Consider the following 19,030-nt stretch of genomic DNA (forward strand, 5'->3'; position numbering starts at 1 on the left):
AAAGGCTAGTGTGACTTATTGTCTGAATAACTCTGGACAGTGCTCTGTTTTATGTTCAGTTACTTTCACTTCACTCTGTTTGTTTAATTTTTTATTTATTTAAACTACTGTTTAATTACAGCAGTTTGTCTAAGTCTAAGAGAAACACTTTTAACTCTTGTGCTTTGTACACTGATGTACTTTGTACACTGATGTTTACACATCATTTATACATCAGTGCAAATGTTTCTAGACTCACAAGTCAGTTTCATTTGTTGTGCTGCCAAATGTGTCCGACTTTGATAAGCAAGTTAGTTAAAGTTGCCATGTTTATACTTGGCTACCTTACTACATCACATCTGGAATGAAAACATCAATAACCAATATTTGAAGTTAACTTTAGCGCCCCCTTGAGTACTGAGGTGTGTTACGGCCACAATAACACACTTTAGGAAGAGATCAAACACCACTGATTGAATTAAAGCCACATGACCGAATATTCCTATTTGCATTCATGAGTAAAATATCTGTATTGCCTAAGTATGTTGTATTCCCAGTAGAATATCAGACTATATACAAACATAACAACACATGTAGTTTCCGTAGTGTAGTGGTTATCACGTTCGCCTCACACGCGAAAGGTCCCCGGTTCGAAACCGGGCGGAAACAACCTTTTCTTCCCCCCGCTTCTCAGAATACTAATCACACCAAGAAAGTCCAGTTAAATACACAGGCCAGAAACATTTATACATACAAACATAACGTCAACCAGTAATATCAATACCTGGTTACCCCTTTTCACCTTATCCCTACAAAACAATTCTTGAATATCAATTTTTGTTAATGACAATTTAACTGGGATAAAAATCAGGTATTATCTTTAAAAGACTGGTTTGTATACAGTGCTATTTAAGCCCTCTGTAGGTTAATCCTATTAACAGTTTCCTTTTAAGTGTCTAGATAAAAGTCAGTTGATTTCGAGTTACAGTACAAGCTCGAAAGCAAATATAAAACGGAAAACCAAATTTAATCTGTACAAATTCAACTTCGGGCCAGTAAAATGTAATTGAAAACGCATTTCTGTCTAGAGCAAAAATATAATCTATGCCAACAACGAGTGTAAATGGATTGTGAACATTAATGAGAGAACTTTCTACAAGCAAAATCCAGCCCAGCTGTAGTTCCACTAAATGTGCTGAGGGTGGCGCTTTAGCGAGTAATAAACACCTGAGCACTGCAGCTTCAGCATCGAGACATTTCGAGTGTCAGCTGTGAGGCTGCAGATTTCAAACGTTTGCAAATCATGTATTTTACGAATGCTAAATTTGTATTAAAAAGGTTCTTTCTAGGGATGCACGATATGAAAAATTTTAACTGATACCGATAATTAAGTCCTTCTCATGGCCGATGTCGATACCGATAAATTCATATTTTTATATTATAATTTTCATATAATCTGCAGTTTGTGCACCCAGGAGAATACAAAATCTAAGATTCACTGATTAAACTGATATTTTAGTAGTTCTGGCCTAACTATAGCAAACATCAGTCCTGACTCTTCAAATGTTTTTTATTTTTTGTGTAAGGCACCACAATACTTTGTAACAGAAATGGTTTAACATTATGACAGAACTATGGTTTATCTGCAATTAACAACTCATTAACAACAAAATTATATTCAAATATTTCATGCATTAAGAAATGCATCTATTCAACGTTTTTAGTGCACGAGGATGAGAAAGTTATTGTCTTTAAGCAGTGTTGGGAGTAAGGCGTTACAAAGATAATGCATTACAGTAACGTATTACTTTTTGCTGTAACACAGTAGTGTAAGGCATTACTAATACATTTTGAGTAATATTTTACTCGGTACATGTTCAGTAACGCTTGTATTACAACACACTTTTAGCCCCCAATTATTATTATTATTATTTTGAATTTAATTTAAAGTCGGGCTCCTACTTTTTTATGTCCCTAGGGCCGGGCTTCGGGCCAATATTCACGTCATAGTTCAGACGCGGGCCGGGCCTCGGGCCTGTTTTAGGCTTCTCCTTATCTTTATATTTTAGACATCCATCAATTATTGATGAAAAAAAATTGCCGCGCTGGTGGAAACAACATGAGTCCGTGCTGCCACGACTGTCAAGAGCGACTCGACGGTGTTTAGTGTCCCGCAGCAGCAGCGAGCCGTCAGCACAGCTGAAGGGATCTGCGTTCAAATACACCAATAAAGCAAAAGCCCCAGCAAAATTAATTACCATGAATGTGTCCGGGGGGAAATAGTAAGGATTCGCCATCTCCTCATTAGACGCGCCTTTAGAGAGAAGTGAATGTTCACGGATAACGATTCTTAAGATTAAGCTTTCTTTAGATATATTTATCATGTATGTGAGGCATGTTTTTCGGTTCATTTTTGTGAGCGAACGACAGTCGCGCATCACAGATCAGATTTCATTTATCACCTGAGGAGAGTGAGTCGAGCTGACTGACAAGAGTGAGGTGAAAAAGACAAGACGATGGCAGAAGAATTTAAAAACTAAATATATAAGCGCCCGTTTTAAAAATATTTTTGGATTTTGAAAAGCCTGTTGACCTGCCATTTATCTAAGGTAATATTGGAAGGTCTATTTATTTATTTATTTTTTAAACATTCGTTTCTCATTTAGCCTATTTGGTTCCACAGTATTTGCTGTGGGATTTTTATTTTATTTAAACTGTGATATTTTTCCCATTATTTTACATCAAAGTGTATGCAGTCTGTGCCTCAAACTAATAAACATTCTACGTTTTATAATTATTTGTACCTCACTCTTTACTGATTTTCAGTTTTGTATAGGCCTACCATGCATATTTAAAATTTGTAAGTTATCTGTTATTTTATATTAGGCATATAGCATGGTGTATTTTTATTCGTTTTGTTAATAAAAGTTAGATATATGTTTTATGTTGTATGTTGTAATTGATGCCGAATTGCCGTTAATTTAAAGGTGAAAGTAAAATACGCACGGTGCTTTTACAAGCTATTTAAGCAAAGGAAAGTGAGAAAACTCAAGCGAACTAAAAACAAACAACTGCTTGACGCCGAATTGCCACTAATTTAAAAGTGAAAATAAAACGCACACAGAGCTTACAAGCTATTTAAAACCGAAGAAAAGTGAGGAAAAGAGAAAAGACTCAAACGACGACCGCCCCCCATCCACCGAGGTGATACCGGTAAGGTGTTGATACTCGTCGATTATCCAGTGGGGAAATTTCCTCACTGTCGCAACCCTACTTGATGCCGTTTTTCCTCCTTGCGGAATCTTTGCTGAACATGCGTTGGAAATAGCAATGGCATTGTCCTCCTCTGCCACTGAGAAAAACTTCCAGACCGGCGAAGACATGTTTGCAAATGATGACGTAATGAGCACAACACATGCTGAGAGTCACTGCAGTTTAAAGCTGCAATCACTTGCACTCGGAAAAAAGATGAATCTCAGATAAATCAGACTGATTGATTGATTTACCAGCAAGCATACTTTATCGGATCTAGTTATTGGATTTAATTTATTTATCGGAGCAATAAAAATGACTTCATTTTCTCTCATATCGGTCGATAATTTATCGGTCCGATAAATATCGTGCATCTCTAGTTCTTTCCTTTTTTGTTTTTAGCGGGTTGAGGAAGGTTACAGGGGCATGTGCTCACGCAAAGAGGTTGTGAAAGCTAGTTTAACACCGATGTAATTTTCCAAGGCAATTTCCAATTGTTTTTATCACCATAAGCTCGGTGAAGACCTTGTAGCCTGCTATAACAATCGAATGATACAAACAAAATGACCTCCTTTCTGTTACAAATATCAATCCACTAATGTATACTTGGACTGAAAAGTGGAATTTCTTCTAACAATAACAACCACAGCTAATTTCATCTACCAAGACAACGTTTTTAAAATAACAAAATATTAAGTATAAATTACCTCGCACAATGAAATAACTGACCATTCAACATCTGAGGTAAATTGTATATGCTGTACTATCACGTACTTCGCTTAAAGTACAGTTCATCAACACGACGAAAGCTAGATACTTATTAACGTCTCGAGAACGTTGTAATATCTTACTTTTCTTCATTTGTTTTGCTGTTTGGAGAGTCGTCACACAAAATCCAATTACTGATCGACACTGGCTTTTTCCATCAGTTGTCATTAAAGTTGAATTGATATCGTCTGCCAATGATGTTGTAGGGGTGTGCGTCCAGAGTCTGTGAGAGACGACTCTCATTGGTTTTTAGATTGCCAATCACACCTCGGACTTGATATCGTTCTATCCAGTATTTAGAATAAATAATAATAGTATAATAAAATAAAATAAAACATATCATAGACACAATGATCATGTGTGTTATAAAATACATCCCATGGATACAATTATTAAGAAAATATGCCAGATTGCATCTGTTTTCTACTACAAACATCTAGATACAAAGATCATTTGTGTTATAAAATGGGTTCCATGGATTGATTTTTCCAGCAGTTATAAATTAAGAAAACATGCCACTTACCCAGATTGTTTCATCTGGAAAGCATCTACACGATCTACAAAGTTACAAATCTCAAACTCCACTCCAAAGGGATATATTTCGTTTTTTAAAAATCCCTTTTCAAGAACTACAGCGAACGGCTCGTTTGGACTACAAAGTTGCTTTCCTGTATTTATGAAATCACAAATTGTAAATCCCGCCTACAGAAATTTGAATGGTTGGGGGCTGAGGAGAACTGCACGTTTCAAAATCGAAACCCAGTACGGGTGTTTTTATATCACTGCATTTCTGATGGAAACCAACTATTTTCAGAAAATTTTGGATGTAATTTTCATTTAATCTTGCATGTAATGTCTGATAAAGCAGCTTTTGTGAGCAGAGCTCTGTTTTGTGTACAGCGTTACCGGGGAAACCTCGCTCTCTCCCGCTCCAACAGCGCCTCCTGCTGGCAGATAATTAATTTGCATATATAAATATCTATCTATCTATATCTATCTATATATATATATAATATGCCACCACAAACAGTGTAAGTCTGTGGGACTATGGTATAAATAAATTCATAGATAAATGTCAGGCTGGGGAGGAAGGTATTGTAATAATGTAAATTATGTGAAAAATAATGCGATTTTCGAACCACCAAGCATGAGAGCATGTTCTAGTACACCCCCAAAACAAAATTAAGACTTTGTAAAAAAGCATAATAGGACCCCTTTAAAATAACTGTTGTCTATTGTAATAAATTTTAAGATTTAATGTATTCCTGTGAGGCAAAGCGTAACTTACTGCAGCAATTACTCCAGTCATCAGTGTCACGTGATACCTCAGAAATCATTCTAATACACTGATTGGCTGCATTTCTTGTTATTTTTAAAAAGCTCTTAATATATGGTTTCCGTAGTGTAGTGGTTATCACGTTCGCCTAACACGCGAAAGGTCCCCGGTTCGAAACCGGGCGGAAACAACCTTTTCTTCCCCCCGCTTCTCAGAATACTAATCACACTAAGAAAGTCCAGTTAAATACACAGGCCAGAAACATTTATACATACAAACATAACGTCAACCAGTAATATCAATACCTGGTTACCCCTTTTCACCTTATCCCTACAAAACAATTCTTGAATATCAATTTTTGTTAATGACAATTTAACTGGGATAAAAATCAGGTATTATCTTTAAAAAGAAAGAAAGAAAGAAAGAAAGAAAGAAAGAAAGAAAGAAAGAAAGAAAGAAAGAAAGAAAGAAAGAAAGAAAGGAGAATAAAATGGCCCACAGTTGGGACTTCTATATAAAAACAGACCAGGACTTTTATACTGAAATCACCATTGGAACTGCAGAGCAAGGACTTGAACAAAACATTTTCATGCTAAAGGCTTCAACTGCATATAATCCAAATATGCCTGGTTTTAACTACGGAGATGAACAGGTACATTTTACATGGATTTAAATGGCATGTATGTGATTTAATGTAGCCTCTATATCAGGGATAGGCAACTTCGGTCCTGGAGGGCCGGTGTCCTGCAGTTTAGCTCCAACCCTAATCAAACACACCTGAAGAAGCTAATCAATGTCGTCAAGATCACTAGAAAGTTACAGGCAGGTGTGTTTGATTAGGGTTGGAGCTGAACTCTGCAGGACACTGGCCCTCCAGGACCGAAGGTTCTCTATATGTTTAGAGATTTCAGCTGCTTCTCTCTGTATGAAACAGATAATTCTATTCTTTGGTAAATGGTTTATTCAAACAACGTTTATATCATAGAAATCTATGTTTCAGGGTGAAAACGAAATCTGGACGATTTCAAGCTGTTTGGAAACGTTTCATGGCTATTAGCTTTGTATCGGCGGCTTTGGCTCTATTTTGAGAACTCATTCGCATTCTGCCGTTTATCTATTTTAAAGTTTTACTCCAATAGAGTGTTTCAGTATTTTGTGATTTCTGTTACATATTCACTTGCGATTATGCCGACATAATACTGATAATAGTCTTAGATCCTGGAAAATAAACGGCTGACGTGAACTATAGCGAAACTCAGCCGCATAGGAACTGCGCAAAAGTGCGCAGCTATGATGCGCTAGAAGACTTGTCTTTGTTTTGGTCAAAAGCCGGTGTTTACACTGCAAGGATGGCATAGAGATGCACTAATCTGCAGAACATAAACAAGCCCCAGCGTTACGTGCGTATGTTTTATCGATCATATCAGACGCGGGCCTAGTTTGACAGCACGAGCCACCCGTTTCAAGAGGGTTTAAGGATTGAGTGGCACATTAGAAATAGAGGTCTCTCCTCCAGGATATGATAACAGTAGCCACACTGAAATGAGTATCAGAGATACAGAACTTAAGATACATTTTAAACCCGGGCACGTTGAGCTTGTTCAGGTAAGACTGTTGGTCCATTTCTAAGGAAGCGTCTCGTATAACGTTACAAGTCAAAGCAACTTTAATTCAAATGAATGCTTTATAATTCAAGGCGACACATTCGGTATCATTTTCTGGTTCAATACAAAAAGAAACACAAATCGAGTGTTATCGTTATGGCACATTTCAAGTTCAGTTGTTACGAGCAGATGAACGCAACTGATGCTTGAATTGATTACCAGCACTTTAAACTAACGTATAAGGAATATTAGTGCTACCTGAAAAATTAGACAGTGCTTATGATAATTTTCATTCTCGGCTCATTAAAACTCTGTGAGACTGGTTTGTATACAGTGCCATTTAAGCCCTCTGTAGGTTAATCCTATTAACAGTTTCCTTTTAAGTGTCTAGATAAAAGTCAGTTGATTTCGAGTTACAGTACAAGCTCGAAAGCAAATATAAAACGGAAAACCAAATTTAATCTGTACAAATTCAACTTCGGGCCAGTAAAATGTAATTGAAAACGCATTTCTGTCTAGAGCAAAAATATAATCTATGCCAACAACGAGTGTAAATGGATTGTGAACATTAATGAGAGAACTTTCTACAAGCAAAATCCAGCCCAGCTGTAGTTCCACTAAATGTGCTGAGGGTGGCGCTTTAGCGAGTAATAAACACCTGAGCACTGCAGCTTCAGCATCGAGACATTTCGAGTGTCAGCTGTGAGGCTGCAGATTTCAAACGTTTGCAGATCATGTATTTTACGAATGCTAAATTTGCATTAAAAAGGTTCTTTCCTTTTTTGTTTTTAGCGGGTTGAGGAAGGTTATAGGGGCGTGTGCTCACGCAAAGAGGTTGTGAAAGCTAGTTAGTTTAACACCGATGTAATTTTCTAAGGCAATTTCCAATTGTTTTTATCACCGTAAGCTCGGTGAAGACCTTGTAGCCTGCTATAACAATCGAATGATACAAACAAAATTACCTCCTTTCTGTTACAAATATCAATCCACTAATGTATACTTGGACTGAAAAGTGGAATTTCTTCTAACAATAACAACCACAGCTAATTTCATCTACCAAGACAACGTCTTTAAAATAACAAAATATTAAGTATAAATTACCTCGCACAATGAAATAACTGACCATTCAACATCTGAGGTAAATTGTATATGCTGTACTATCACGTACTTCGCTTAAAGTACAGTTCATCAACACGACGAAAGCTAGATACTTATTAACGTCTCGAGAACGTTGTAATATCTTACTTTTCTTCATTTGTTTTGCTGTTTGGAGAGTCGTCACACAAAATCCAATTACTGATCGACACTGGCTTTTTCCATCAGTTGTCATTAAACCCCGCGAATTGATATCGTCTGCCAATGATGTTGTAGGGGCGTGTCCAGAGTCTGTGAGAGACGACTGTCATTGGGAGAGGGAGTAAAATCTTTCCGTGCCACGGGCATATGCCACTCCACATGTCACCGCTACGTGCGCATGGCACTGGCAGCTGCCACTCCACATGTCACCGCTACGTGCGCATGGCACTCCACATGTCACCGCTACGTGCGCATGGCACTGGCAGCTGCCACTCCACATGTCACCGCTTCGTGCGCATGGCACTCCACATGTCACCGCTACGTGCGCATGGCACTCCACATGTCACCGCTACGTGCGCATGGCACTCCACATGTCACCGCTTCGTGCGCATGGCACTCGATCTTTCACTGTTATATGCGCATGGCAACCGACCCGGCACGGCCATGCGCGCATTTCACGGGACCCGGCACGGCCATAGGAACCTGTCACTCGACCTGGTGTCTTCACATATCGGCTGTCATTCGACCTGTCACCGCTACGTGCGACTGTCACCACTTAAAGCTTGGTTTATACTCGCAGAGGTGCGCGCGGCGAAAATGACTGCGTGGTGGGTCATTTCGCTTGGTGTGGGCACGGTATTTTTTGTAACTTCGGAGGTTAGCATAGGATTAGCAGGAATGCGCTTTCAGAGCACATGTAAATTACCCAATATTGTCGGAGACTATATAAAAACATACGTTTTTCTATGTATTTTTTGTCGAGATGGTAATTCACACGCATGTTATCTTTGACATTTGTTTATGTCCTTGAGTATTGTTTGTTTTTGGTCACATTTCAATACATTGTTTTATGTAGTTACACCAACTATTTGCAAATCTGCATAAAGTTTAAATTGTTACTGAATACCCCTTTATTTTTAATTATCCCTCACCCATTTGTCTGTTCATACCTTAAGCACGTGTTTTATCAAATTTTACAAATTCAGAGGCTAATAACGACCCCATTTCCTACACCATTCATTTGTACACTAGTCACTTGATCTGGTATTCTCTGTATGCACCTGTCACAGCATTCTCTCAAATTACTATTAAACAACCAAAGGAGATCAAGAAAATTAAAATTGTTATTAATATTAAGACTACTGTCAAGGCTAAATTAAGCAAAACGTTTCAATCTAAATTATAATACTATATTGCTTTTAATATATAGTAACAGCAACCTAAAGTAACAGAAATAAAGTGACAAGAAACACGTTATATATAATCACACCAATCACTTCCTTTAATAAGACCTCTACAATGTTCCCTATTTGCATTTCTATGATCAAAAATAAATGACATTTACTTTATGCATAAACATGCAAATAAATAAATACTTCAATAACAATTTTTACATACATTCTTGAATGTCAGTGAAATTATTTAACTTCAACCACTAGGAATGTGAAAAGAAGTTGGGGACAGGGCCTAGAGTTTTTTTTTTTTTGTTGCTTTTTTTTAACAATGGGCCTCCTCCTCTTGCCTTGGTTCAAAATGTAGACTGTACTGAGTACAGTTGTTGCGTGCCTCCATTATCACACAGGACAACATTCCTGGTGATGAACTGCTATTAAAACCATTTTGGGTTTCAACATTTTACCCTTTAAAAGAGAAACCGGACATGTTCCGCCCTTCGGCGTTTAGTTCGTTTCCTAGTCGGACCCGTTTTAGTGACGGACCTAGTTTCGAGCCGAGCTGAGAATGAGGTCTCTGCAGAGCAACAAAAGGCGTGCCTCAATTTTGGGGCGTTTTCCAACTGGGTAGGCGTTTTCCAACCTCTGTGCCTGGTTTGCTGAAACTTGAGTGGGCGATTCCTAATACTTGAATACGCTTTTCCCATCAGATATGAGTGAGAAAGCAAGAACGCGGTGAAATGAGGAGAGAGATCACCTGTCCTGCATATGGATGTAAGTGGATTTTTGTAAATTCTCATTTTGTCTAAGTTAACGTTTTAATTAGTTTGTGTAAATTTGCTTGCAACATGATTCGACAGAAAAAGCTCCAAGAGGTCTGCCACTTACAGTCTATCGCTAACCATTATTAGCAAACATTCGCTAACTTTTTGGTGCATAAGTTTGTTACTTTAGTGTTGATGGTGGTAGTTTGCTTAATTTTTTCCTGTCGGCGTATTCTAATATAAAAATTAATAGTTAGCTTGTCAGACTAGAAAACACTACATAAATAAGTTAATAATTAGTTGTAAACAAATGTTAATGGCCTATTCCACCGAATAGGTGCCATTTATGTCCCCAGGACATTATGGCCCGGTTTCACAGACAGGGTTTAGCCTAAACCAGGATTAGTCCATAGTTCAATTAGGACATTTAAATAATTTTCATAAACATGCTTAGAAAAAAACATTACTGGTGTTCATCTTGAGACAAAACAAATGCATTGATATATTTTAAGATCAGTCAGTGCAAGTTTATTTCAGTTGAAACAGCTCAGACTTACATTTTAGTCTAGGACTAGGCTTTAAAATTGTTTTTTTAAAACAAACCGGAGGGTATAGGTACTAATATGTACAAAAAATAACAATAAATACATTTTAAGGAAAGTGTTGTGCACATTAATCTAACTGCAAATTTTATCTAATTAAAACATTATTAAAAACTATAATATTTTGGATAAATTATTTTTTCATTCAGTCCAGAACACACTCCCTTCATATATGAAATGGTGTTTGAGTGTGAGGTGCGCTGTAAGAAAACAAGAAAAGCTCCACAGAAAAGCTGAAAAAGCATTGTTTGTTAAGTTTATTATTTTTAATATCATGGTCGTGACCCTGCACCCCAGAACCTCAATGACCTGAGGGCAGCCCTTTAAGAAGAGTGGGATGCTGTGCCTCCCCAGACAATAAGTCAGTTTGCAAAAGTTGAATATCCCTAACTTTTTGTGAGTAGTACATGTCATTTTTTGCATTATACTCCAGTATTAATGGAGTATTAAAGTATGCTATTCACAATAATTGCCAAGTGATTATTTGACATTTTGTACTATTATTATTTGTTTATTTACCTCATTAGGAATATCCACATACTTCAAGAAATGCAGTAATTGTGGTATGTTTTACCGATACCAGGACTGGATGCATGGGCTTCACAACTTTAATGATAAAGTGCTGCTAAGCATCTTTCTATGCATCTTCATAAGGAATTCTGTTCAGGTTTTGTTTCTGAAATTTAAAATACATTAGGCTCAAGATTGTTCAACTTAATCTAGCACTGATATATGTTCTCATGACTGTTCTCACTCAGGATCATGTGTCAGTTGGAAGGGTGCGTTCCATATTGCAAAAGACAACACACGTGCCTTACCCAAAGGAGACAGAGTTTCTTCAGGCATATTTACATTTTGAGGCACTAACTCACCATGATTATGCCTTTTCGTGTCTAAAATGTGGACATCATCCTCCAGTTGTTGTAATGGACTTACATAAAAAGGGAGTGTTCAACATGGCAGGTAAACAATCATAGTTTTTTGTCATTTTCTATTTGCAGTTAATTTGTGTTAATTTAATTTTGTTTCTTTATCCAGTCAGTGACATAAGTGAGCCAACTGAAACCTTCAATGGAGAGGTGAATTCCGAGGAGTTCTGGAGACTTTCAATGGAGAGGATTGCAACTGGCTTGTTGAGGAGTAAGTTGCAAAAAGACAATTAGGCTATCATGTGCAATAATGTAAACCACTTCCTTGTCTCTTGTACATATACTAGTTGAGTTCATTGCATCAGTGGTTCCCAACCACGTTCCTGGAGACCCACCAACACTGCTCATTTTGCATCTCTCCATTGTCTGACACAAACATTTCTGATCTTGGAGTCTCTACTAATGAGCTGATGATCTGAATCGGGTGTGTTTGATTAAGGAGATATGGAAAACATGCAGTGTTGGGGGGCCTCCAGGAATGTGGTTGAGAACCACTGCATTACACATGTATTTCCACATCTAAACAAAATGCCTTGTTTCAAGAATTTGTTTCACTACATTATTTTCTGTATGATTTTAGTTGGAGACACAAATCCTTACACTTTGAAACCCAATTATGAGAACTGGGCCCCATGGATCGGCAGACACACACGCAGGTCACCATCTGTGATAAACACAGAGTGGAAGAAAGTGCAGACCACAAATACACTAGACAACATCGCTGAAATAGACATGACAGAAGAGAGACTCAGTGATGAATTAATGAAGCTAAAGGTATGCACCAGCTCAGTATAAATCTCTATAGCCTCTTATAATTTGCAGTTGATTAAAAATGGTGATGGTTGACCAGTAATGAAACAATCACTATGCAGGTCTAAATCAGTTGTTACCTTCTAGTCGTAGTTAGAACTAACACACAAAGAGCTAGTTTCATATTGTAATGTAATATCAAACATATGTGTGCTTTACCAGGTTGCAGACATTGGAAAACTCTGCAAGGCCTGTGGAGTTGGCACTGAAGGATCAAAGACTGATCTTCTATCCAGACTGAGAGAAGAAATGCAAAACAGAACTGCATACAAGATTTTTCTAAAAGTTTGGGGAGCATCAGGTATATGGTGGGCTCTGTGAGTTCAAATGTACATGTTCTGAAAGTTAATGAATTTCATTCACTAAACAAACTATACTCCTCTTTGTCAGGTGGATGGGCAGCCACTTTATGCCCTTGTAGTCTGTCCTTTTGTTGGAGAAATTCCCACCAAGGTGTTTGACTCTTTCTTTCTTTCTTTCTTTCTTTCTTTCATTTTCCTTGTTATTAGTGCTTTTCTAAAAAATAATGACAAGGATAGCAAAATGCCTTTACAGTTAGTGTGACTTTTAGTTGTCATATCTTCATGCAATGAAACTTGATATACTGTATTATTAATGTGTTTTTATGTCATAAATTTATCAAGATCGGTCATGGAAATCCAGCAAAGAAAGAGAGGGCGGACTGACAAGCCACACAAAACTGGTATGATCTATTTTGTTTGAGGTGCTCTATTATTTATAGTAAATGTTGACTGTCATTTACTGATGTTCTTTATTTGTCCCTTCATAGTGGGATGAAGAAAACGGGGGAAAAAAACCGTTGACCAACCCCTGAACATACAGGAGGCATGTATTTGTTATTACTCAATTTATAAAATGCAAGGGAATCATTATAACCAAGAAGTTCAGATTATGTTTTGTTCATGTATAGCTTCCTCCGCTGGTCCTTCGTGAAATCTTACTGGAGGTTGTGCTTCAAGATGGTGATGTTGGAATTGGCTCCCTTGCCCTCACCTGCAGGTGCTTAAACAGCATTGTGAGCATGGAAAGTGTCCGCCGAGAGGCTCACTTTCGGTGGTTGGACAGTAAGTTTTATTAGTGTCACTGTTTGGTTAATCACAGCTCTCTCTCTGTTTTTTCTCAGTTATGTATGGTTGAATATTAAGACAATGATGAGGTCAGCTGACAACCTTTTTTTTTTCAGGTGTCGTGAACTGATTTCAGAAACCTGTACAGGGTTCCATACAGTCTATCCAGATGTCTCCATTGTGAGACTACATACAAAGACTGTGGTGAAGGCTACAGAGGAAGAGGGCAAAGAGGTGTGATGCAGGGGTTCTTTGGCTCTGATGACTTCCAAGGAACTGCGGAAGCGACTGTTTCTATGAGGCTGGAGGAAGCATCTAATGTTTCATGCAATGTGTTCCTCATGTTGAGCTTGCCACATTTATTGCTTATTTTATTTTATTGGATTCTCTCTTTTTTACTATTACATTAAGTAGAGAATGCTGCATTTATCAATATAGTTTTTCATCATATTGGTTACAGTATCTATATGGTCAATAAAGTGATGCTAATGTTTAAAATTTTCAGAGTCATTATTCTAAGTTAACACATTTTACCTTAATTTAAAGGTCAATACGTTTTACTTTATATATCATTTAATGTAAGCTACAAATGTCACTTAAATATCAGTCATTACATATAAATATCATATTTTGAAAAATACAGATGAGAAAGACCAATACAATCATTTTCACCATCGCTTTACAATAGGATTTGGTAACTTTATTGGAAATTGCTATTAATTTTCCTTGTTAATCACCGTTACAACTTGATTTATGTTGTGTTGTTCTCACACACACACACACACACACACAAAACGAAAATAAAACAGTAATGTAATTATAAATAGTTGAGTAATAAAGTAATTTTTTTTTTTTTTTTTAAAGTAATACTTTTAGCTTTTAAGGTTTACATTTAGAGAAAAATTGCATGCAGGTAGGAGAGAATATTATAAAATATAATACACACTCACAGGCTATTATATACAAGATCTGTATCTTATAACATAAGAACGGGAAATTTGGTTTATGAAAGAATTCCATATTAAAGATCTCTCAGTAGTTTAATGTAACACTTTAAAAAAAAGAAAAAGAAAATGGGTACTGTAGCCTGTATTTTATACACATTTTATTTTGACATAAATGCTGTCGCGATATCGACATAATAGTAAAAATCAAGAAAAAGCGAGAAATAATAACGCATTTCCGCTTCTGAAAGGGCTTCCGTACGGGTTTGATTGGATGGTTGGAAAATGCCTAGACCGGTTTGAAAACGCCCAATAATTGGGAAACACCTTCTTCTTGTTCCGCAGAGACCTATACTTGGCACGAAGCGGTGACATGTGGAGTGGCAGCTGCCAGTGCCATGCGCACGTAGCGGTGACTTGTGGAGTGGCAGCTGCCAGTGCCATGCGCACGTAGCGGTGACATGTGGAGTGCCATGCGTACGAAGCGGTGACATGTGGAGTGGCAGCTGCCAGTGCCATGCGCACGTAGCGGTGACATGTGGAGTGCCATGCGCACGTAGCGGTGACATGTGGGGTGGCATATGCCCGTGGCACGGAAAGATTTTACTCTTACTGCTCATTGGGTTTTAGATTGCCAGTCACATCTCGGACTTGATATCGTTCTATCTAGTATTTAGAATAAATAATAATAGTATAATAAAATAAAATAAAACATCTCATAGACACAATGATCATGTGTGTTATAAAATACATCCCATGGATACAATTATTAAGAAAATATGCCAGATTGCATCTGTTTTCTGCTACAAACATCTAGATACAAAGATCATTTGTGTTATAAAATGGGTTCCATGGATTGATTTTTCCAGCAGTTATAAATTAAGAAAACATGCCACTCACCCAGATTGTTTCATCTGGAAAGCATCTAATAAACATATTAAAGAAATTCACATAGATTCTAAACCATAAACTTCTTAAAGACAAACTCTAAATGTTAATTTAACATCTGACATCTTGCAGATGAAAATGTGCACATCATATATGAGCTATGTATGCATACTATTAGGGTATGTTTACTTGGTTCTGTCATTTAGGATGAAGTCTACACTCCATACCGGCGCGTGCTCGTGACAGGTGCAACAGGGTTACTGGGTCGTGCTGTTTACAAAGAGTTCAAGAACAATAACTGGGATGCTTTGGGGTGTGGCTACAACCGTGCCCGGCCTTGTTTCCTGAAGTGTAATCTCCTGGATGAAGACGCAGTGCGAGGGGTCATTCAGGGGTTTCAGGTAACTCATTATCCTAAACCAGTAAGATCACCCACTACTATTCTCTTACCCCCAACACATTTTTTTATACTGTACATGTTTGATGTGTCAAAAGTATTTTTATTTTTTGAATGTCAGCCTCATGTCATTGTGCACTGTGCTGCTGAGAGGAGGCCAGATGTGGTGGAGCATCATACTGAAGCAGCCATGAACCTGAATGTCCATGCATGTTCTACTCTGGCCAAAGAAGCAGGTTAGTAGAGTGACATCTGTGTTAGATATGGTAAAAAAAAAAAAAGAAGCTAAATCGCTATTTGAAGTTCTCCACAAACCTTTCTCACAGGTGGCATGTTCCTCATCTATATAAGCACAGATTACGTTTTTGATGGACGTAATCCTCCCTATGGAGAAAACGATGCCCCTAATCCTTTGAATTTGTATGGGAAGTCCAAGCTAGAGGGGGAAAGGGAGATTCTCAGACACTGTCCAGGTATATTGTTTTTCAGCCACATCTGAAAGGATCTAAATGGTTAGTTACGCCTTCATTGCAAAAGAAATACATTTAATCCTGTAAAGCCGCCTGACCTAAAATAACAGTCTGAAGGAGCTGTTAATTGAATAATTTTTTTTTTTAATTATTAAAAATATTTTTGCATATTTATTTATTTTTTATGAGGATTTTTGATCAGGACTCATATGGTATGATAAAGGACAATATGGAGCCCATACCTGAGTAAAAATTGCTAAATATTATTCTTATTTTTTATTTTTATTATTAGATAAAAAATATGCAGTTTGGTGCAGATCTTATTTATTTGGCCAAAAAGTAATGTAAATCAGAAGGATCTTTTATAAAAGCATAACAGACAACGTGGATATCATTGCATCAGTTGTCACACTGTGTGTTCCAATAATATGTCATAACAAGATCATTTAAATCTTTAGTTTAATGATGAAATTGTTTATTGTGGAGGCAAAACATAATGCAATGCAGTACAAAGTTGTTTGAGAGATATACAAATAAACATCAGTAAAGATTTCAACAAAATGACACATGGACTACAACCTTATTTATTAGAATTATACTAATAAATACCTGCAAAAAAGTCTAAACTATTGACAGTAGGCATGTAGTAGATTGTATGCAACAGGTTTTTCAATGAACCTTTGATCATGTTGATAATTTAGAGGCCTTAGAAATTTGCAAATACAGTAGGCTTTATTGTCTGCCATTTATAGAGTTAAGCCTGCTACTATATTACAGTATTAGGAGAGCATAATATGTATAGTCCCTTTAAAAAACAATCTCTGTTCTCTATCTATTGCTCCAAGTAGGCGCAGCTGTACTACGAGTGCCCATTCTTTTTGGAGAGGTGGAGAAGGTTGAAGAGAGCGCAGTGACCGTGTTGTGGGACCGTGTTCAGGAGGGACCCGAGAGCTGCACCATAGACCACTGTCAGCAACGCTTCCCCACTTATACTAATGATGTGGCACGTGTCTGCCGGAACATGGCTGAGAGAGCCCTTCAGGTGAGCAACTTGGTGTATACTTTATAGCAGGGGTGTCAAACTCAGTTCCTGGAGGGCCACAGTTACAACCCTTCTCCAACACACTTAGTTTTCAACGAGCCTAAATGACACGATTAGCTGGATTAGGTGTGTTTAATTAGGGTTGCATCTAAACTCTGCTGGGCTCCGGCCCTCCAGGAACTGAGTTTGACACCCCTGGTTTAGGTCAAGAGCTGGATTGAAATAAATCTGTGTGGTGCCCCCGTGTAGAGAATGTATGCACAGTATATATCTACTTGAGCTAGTTAAGTCTACAATGAACTTGACTTTTCAATACTGCATGTTTCTGTTGCCCCCAGGACCCGTCACTTCATGGAATCTTTCATTACTCTGCCAAAGAGCAGATGACCAAATATGAGATAGCCTGTGCAATAGCAGACGCTTTCAACCTGCCCAGCAGTCATCTAATACCAGTGAGTAAACAAAAAGCTGAAAAGATGACTTCAATATATCCTCTGCCCTTCTTAAGGTCAGTACTGTCTGTATATACAGTACATTCCTTACCCTTGCCTCTAACGACATGCATATTATTGCTATATGTAGAATGTGGTCTGTTCATGTAAACATGCTGCCTTCTAGTTGAAGAAATATTCAACTTAACATCTTTTCTCCTAACTTTGGTTTCATTATGATCCATTTTTATTTGTTTTGGTCATTAACCTGGTTTATGTATGTGTGTAGATGACAGAGCAGCCTGCTGGAGCAGGGGCCCAAAGGCCACAAAATGCCCAGTTAGAGTGCTCACGTCTGGAGCTCCTTGGTCTGAGTGCGGAACCCACCCCTTTCTAGACTGCCATACGGGACAGCCTCTGGCCCTTCCAGCATGACAAACGATGGAGACAGACTGTCTTTCATTAAGACAACAACTCTATCCCAAACTCAAGAAGAAAACAGGGCCACACTCTTTAAATGTTTAGCATTTCAATATTTCACTGAAGCACCAATCCTATTTCATAGTTCTGAGTTAAAACAGGTCAAGTCCAGCAGCTTTGTTTGATGTTCAAGTATACATTTATTACAGCCAACAGGTATTTCACCTTTATGTGTTTTTGTGCATATTGCACTGCAGGTTACTGAGTCTGGCCTCGACTGTACTTTGTGTTTCTTTCCTAACTGTATTACTTTATGTAAATGACAAGTTGAAGACATGAATGTTTGATAAAAGAACAGATGATATCCTCAGTTTCGGCTGTTCCCTCTTTTTTCCTTAAATCTGAAATTTACTTGAGGACAAAAGAATGCAATATGATTGAAGCACCAGGAAGGTTGGTAAGATCAAGCCTTTATCTCTTGTGCATTTATTTTATTTTTTAATTTACTATTTTATTACTCTTTTTATAGTTATATAATAAACTGGATACTTTATATAACATGAGTCATTCCAAGGCTACAAACACTTGGAGATAACCGCAGGCAGCTGTTTTAACATTACTTTGTTCCAAAAGCACAGCATCAAGATATTGTGGCTTAAAGGGTATGCCAGTAACCCTGCCTCATTATTACAGTATTAACATAATTACAAAAAATTAACATAATGATGACGATTATTTTGTGTCTCTCAGATTTAACCATCACAAATGATGAAATAATTAAAGTCGCTTTTGTCCTGCTGTTTTTTGTAAGATCCCTTTGCTTAACAAAAGCCAGTTCCTTAATCGCATAATTTTTGGTATTACTAGCCAATACAAATTCTGTAAGGTTTTGTTTTAT

The 19,030-nt window shown here is 37.5% G+C and overlaps 1 protein-coding gene across 16 annotated transcripts; it reads left to right on the top strand.

Annotated features, from left to right (window-relative positions):
* Window positions 1-5,798: 5,798 nt before the first annotated feature.
* On the top strand, window positions 5,799-18,503 carry LOC306856311 (methionine adenosyltransferase 2 subunit beta-like). Of its 16 annotated transcripts, none has more exons than XR_013782994.1 (12): window positions 5,799-5,927; window positions 10,058-10,121; window positions 11,241-11,380; window positions 11,472-11,676; window positions 11,752-11,853; window positions 12,223-12,416; window positions 12,615-12,753; window positions 12,843-12,905; window positions 13,097-13,155; window positions 13,243-13,298; window positions 13,384-13,537; window positions 13,657-14,034. XR_013782994.1 is itself a non-coding variant. In XM_079395506.1 (7 exons), exons 1-7 carry the CDS (start codon window positions 5,865-5,867, stop codon window positions 18,003-18,005), a joined length of 891 nt encoding a protein of 296 aa, XP_079251632.1. In that variant the 5' UTR covers window positions 5,809-5,864; the 3' UTR covers window positions 18,006-18,503. The 16 variants fall into 16 exon arrangements, 8 of the variants coding, with proteins under 8 accessions (XP_079251632.1, XP_079251628.1, XP_079251630.1 ...); XR_013782996.1 differs by having other exon boundaries at window positions 5,812-5,927; window positions 11,241-11,276; window positions 13,657-14,035; XR_013782997.1 differs by having other exon boundaries at window positions 5,812-5,927; window positions 11,241-11,332.
* Window positions 18,504-19,030: the final 527 nt, after the last annotated feature.

The sequence above is a fragment of the Barbus barbus genome, assembly GCF_936440315.1.
Source record: "Barbus barbus genome assembly, chromosome: 36".
NCBI lineage: Eukaryota > Metazoa > Chordata > Actinopteri > Cypriniformes > Cyprinidae > Barbus > Barbus barbus.